At 27.2% G+C, this 5,226-nt stretch overlaps 1 protein-coding gene across 1 annotated transcript; it reads left to right on the forward strand.

The window, feature by feature from the left end:
- Positions 1–602: 602 nt before the first annotated feature.
- On the forward strand, positions 603–2,276 carry LOC109811142 (epi-neemfruitin B 7-O-acetyltransferse L7AT). The gene has a single exon (XM_020374796.2). The coding sequence runs from the start codon at positions 623–625 to the stop codon at positions 1,994–1,996; it is 1,374 nt and encodes a 457-aa protein (XP_020230385.2). The 5' UTR covers positions 603–622; the 3' UTR covers positions 1,997–2,276.
- Positions 2,277–5,226: the final 2,950 nt, after the last annotated feature.

Here is a 5,226-nt window from a genome sequence, read left to right on the forward strand (position 1 = left end):
ACCGCACTCGACTTTATATTAAATATGAATTTTCTAAATTCAACCATTAGATTGAAAGTTCATATCACTTTACATGTTTATATCAAACTTTTTAAAATTGAACAATAACTTGAAGGTAATCAAAGTGTTCATATTTTAGTAAATTTTAAAATGAATATATTACGTCAATTTTGTTTTATAAAAATCAAGTATCAAATCATCTTAGATTAATATAAAATTTTGTATATATGATCTAAGAGTAAATAACTTTCAATCTAATGATTGAATTTACAACATTCACATTTAATATAAAGTTATTGAGCGGTGTAATACTTAGCAAAAGTTACATCAATATTATTATAACCCTCCTCATATATATATATATATATATATATATATATATATATATATATATATATATATATATATATATATAATGAAACATTCGGCACGTTATAAGCAGTAAAATGTGTATCTTTATAAAAGTCAAATAACTCTTTTTTTAAAGAAAAGCTTAAGATATTAATTAAAGGATTAAATATATTATATTAAATATTTTAGTAATTTTTAATATATATATATAATAGTGGGAGAATAGATCATACTACTGTCTTTCTCAATAACCTTTGCATCAACCAAGAATATGGAAGTTGAAATAATCTCTTCTCAGTGCATCAAACCCTCTGGCCCAATAATTGATCACCCAAAAACACATAAGCTTTCAATCTTAGACCAATTCATCCCTCCTATATATATTCCAATGGTACTTTTCTACTCTGCTGATCAAAACACTCAAACCATCACTGATATCACTCAGCAGAGAATGAAACAATTAAGGGAATCCTTAGCACAAGTCCTGACTCTCTTTTACCCATTTGCTGGAAGGGTTAAAGACAAGATTACCATCGATTGCAATGATAAAGGGGTTCACTACACCGAGGCTAAAGTAAGTTGTAGCCTAGCTGAATTTTTTAACCAATCTAATTTCTTGTCATTAATCTACAAGCTCCTTCCAAATCAAGCAACCATGGAAGTATCGGCAGAAGGGTACACAACTATGGCAAAAGTGACTTGTTTTGCATGTGGTGGCATAGTGATAGGTGCCTTAATATCTCACATGGTAGCAGATGGAGCAGGTGCGAGTTTCTTTTTAAACAGTTGGGGTTCTAACTCTTGTATCGGTAAGTTTCAACATACATTTGAATTTCCTAACTTTGACACCCCTTTCCCTCAAAATAATGCATCCCCACAAGACACAAATGCGATGCATTTGTGTGGCCAATTTTTGAACAAGGGTAGGCTTGGATCGAGGAGATTTTTGTTTGATGAAGAAGCTATTTCAAAGTTAAGAGCTCAGGGGTCAAGTTCAATTGTGCAAAACCCTACTCGAGTGGAGGTGGTAGCATCCCTTATATGCAAATGTGTTGCAAAAGCTTACAAGGCAAACACTGGTTTGGAGAGGCCAACTTTGATAACTCACGCAGTAAACTTGCGTCGAAGGGCGTCTCCTAATTTTCCAAACTCGTGTATGGGTAATTTTGTTTGGTTGCCTACAGCTTTAATGAGTCAAAATTATGAGTTACCTAAATTGGTTACTAAATTCAGGGAAGCAGTGACGTCAATTAGCTCTGATTTTGTGAAAAGCTTCCAAGGTGAAGCGGGGTATGTTAATTATTGTAAAAGTTCAAAACAGGTAATCGAAACAGCTTCAAGGGTTGCACAGATGAATTCAAGTGGGGTTAATTATCTTCATTATACGAGTTGGTGTAACTTTGGTCTCTATGATGTTGATTTTGGATGGGGAAAGCCAATTTGGGTGTCTTGTGTTGCTGATTCACTTGATAATAAGGATGATACATTGTTTTTCAACTCGGTGATTCTAATGGATACACCTTTAGGAAAAAGAATTGAAGTTTGGGTTTATTTAAAAGAAGATGAGATGGCCATATTGCAACAAGACAAAGAACTTCTTACGTTTGCCACCATGGATCCAAGTCCTCTGCAACTAAAGGATTAAATATCTCATATGCCTATGGTCCTAGTCGACAATGCTTCATTTTCTATATGATACAACTAGTACATTAACCATCTGAAAGTGTACGGAGTTCATCCTCCTATATGTATTTATTAAAATAATTGGTTATTATCTATAATATTAAGTTGTTATATATCAAATCTATTATTATTATTATTATTATTATTATTATATACTAAGGAATTCAGTTGATATAGATAAATGTGAATATAAAAATTAAGTGTTTTTCATTTTTTGTAAAATTTAGTAATTATAATATTAAATCATAGTAAAAAAAATTTGGACACAATAAAATAATAATTGTTTATTAATGATAAATTAATATTTGGTCAATTAATGATCAAATTGAGGAAATTATGAGAAGAATTAATGTTTTATAATAAATCATTTCATCATAAAGGTAGATTATAAAATCACACGTAATTATATCTGTTTACGTTATTTGGTATTAGTGGTTTAAGGCATTTTGTGATTAAATATATTTTGTTTAAAAATAATATTAAAAAAATAGAGGTTATAGAATGTAAATTAAGTGTGATGTATATAATTAAAATAGAGGAACATAATTTTAGAGGGTGTATTGTATTAAGATTTTAAAATATTTTCTATTATAATTTTTTTTGTGATATCCAACCAAAAAATTAAAAATTATATAATATTTAATTAAGATAATTAAGATTTTTTAAGAGTATAAATTGATAATATTCAATTACGACAATCAGTTGGATAGAGTACGTCAAAATATGTTAATATTTAATTAAGACTATTTTTTCACTTAAAAAAAATTGTTGGTATTCAAAAATAAATATTTCAATTGATTATTCTAAATGATGGATTTTGTGATAATTTTTAATAAAATTTATATAATTCATTCTTTGAGAATTCGCATGATTTTTTTCTTTTGTTTATTTTTCTTCTCTTTCTTCTCTTTTTTTTTTTTGCTTATCTTTATTTTTCCTCTCTCTCATCTTCTCTTTCTTTCCTTTCTCTCTTACCTATCTCATCTGCTTCTTTTTCTTCTTCTTCTTTTTTTTCTTTTTTTCTCTCTCTATGTTATATCTTTTCTATCTCATATTCTCCTTCTCTTTTAATTTGTTCATCTTACATTTGTTTTTTTTCTTCTTCTTCTCTCTATTTTTTCTTGTATGGATTTTTTTTATATTAATCAAAAAAATTTATTACATTTTTATCTATCAATATTGATGTATAATTTATTAATATCTATTTTTAATTATTAATGATTTAAAATTATTTTTGAATTATTAAATATTAAATATCATTAAAAATTTTAAATTATTAAGTTTAAAAAATGTTTATTTCAATAAAATTTAATATTGAAATATCAAAATTTTAAACATGTATTTAAAATAGATTTTGACAATTCTACTGATTAATAAATATCACAAATTTGAACATATTGGTCAAATTCAATAGTATAAATGAGAAAATATAAATGCATAGAGATTTATATGTAGATAAATGTTAATTAAAAAGATATAAAACTATAATCAATTGTTTATTAAAAGATTATAAAATTTATTGATTTTATTTTCTTTATTCAAACTTTGTCATTTATGTTATTTTTTTATTATTTTTATTTTTTAAAAAAATTATATTATCCTTCGAAATTTAATAAAATCTTGTAAATTCTTGAGATATAAATTCATTAAAATTCATATTACAAAATCTTAATTAAAAAATATTTTAAAATAATCTTAAAAGTTATTACATTTCTACAAAGTATTTCGAAAACAAATCATTAAATTTTTATAATGTCTTTTGAAATCCCCAAAAAGTTTTTTGTGACAAAAAAAGACTTATGAAATCTAGTACATTCTCCTTAAACAAAATTGGAACAATTAAAAAATAAGAGGATAGTTATTATTGATTGAGCTGATAATTATTGTTTTATAGATATTTTTGTTCTTTTATCTTACTCTTAAGAGATATGATAATGGAAAAAAAAAAAAAAAATATATATATATATATATATATATATATATATATATATATATATATATATATATATATATATATATATATATCATAAAGAAGTACACATGCCTAAAAATGTGAAAACTAAAGGAAAATATCTCATATATATAGTAAGAAAAGATAGCATATTAAGAAAAAAAATCGATATTATTGCAAATAGGATTACTTTTTATACCAACGTCTTGAACCACTAAATTTTCTTAAATATAAAATAATTAAATTTAATGTGAAAACTAAAGGAAAGTATCTCATATATATATATATAGTAAGAAAAGATAGCATATTAAGAAAAAAAATCGATATTATTGCAAATAGGATTACTTTGTATACCATCGTCTTGAACCACTAAATTTTCTTAAATATAAAATAATTAAATTTTAATCTTGATTTTTGAAAAAATATATATATAATTTTTAACTACTAATTTATGTTGTTATTGTTCATTTTAAGGTGTGTGTGCTGTGTGCGCGCGTGTGTGTGTGTTGTGTGTGTGTGTGTGTGAGAGTGTGTGTGTGCGTGTGCGTGTGCGTGTGCGTGTGCGTGTGCGTGTGCGTGTGCGTGTGTTCAGTAAGATACATGAATAAATTGACCATTAAGATTAAGTATTCCTTGCCTAGGATAGATGACCTTATGGATCAACTAGTTGGGGTAGATTTAAGGTCAAGATACCATCAGATTAGAGTGAGAGCTGAGGATGTTTCTAAGACTGCCTTTAGGACCTGCTATGGGCACTATAAGTATTTAGTTATGCCTTTTGGTGTGATTAATGCACCTGGTGTTTTTATGGATTACATGAATAGGATCTTTCACCCTTACTTGGATAGATTTGTAATAGTCTTCATAGATGATATCCTAGTGTATTCCAAGACTAGGGAGGAGCACGTTGAGCACCTTAGGATCATTCTTCAAACCCTTAAAGAGAAGGAAGTTGTATGCTAAATTGTCAAAATGTCAATTTTGGTTGGATAGTGTGAACTTTCTAGGACATGTAATATCCAAGGGTGGGATAGTTGTAGATCCTGCTAAGGTAGAAGTTGTGTTAGAGTGGAGTACACCTAAATCAGTATTTGAGATTAGGTGCTTCTTAGGACTAGCTGGTTATTATAGAAGGTTCATAGAGAATTTCTCTAGGCTAGCTCTTCCTTTGACTAAGCTGACGAAGAAAGACCAACCTTTTGTGTGGGATTCTAGGTGTGAGGAAAACTTTCAAGAGCTTA

Source organism: Cajanus cajan, chromosome 7 (genome assembly GCF_000230855.2).
Source record: "Cajanus cajan strain Asha chromosome 7, NIPB_CcT2T_4, whole genome shotgun sequence".
Lineage (NCBI taxonomy): Eukaryota > Viridiplantae > Streptophyta > Magnoliopsida > Fabales > Fabaceae > Cajanus > Cajanus cajan.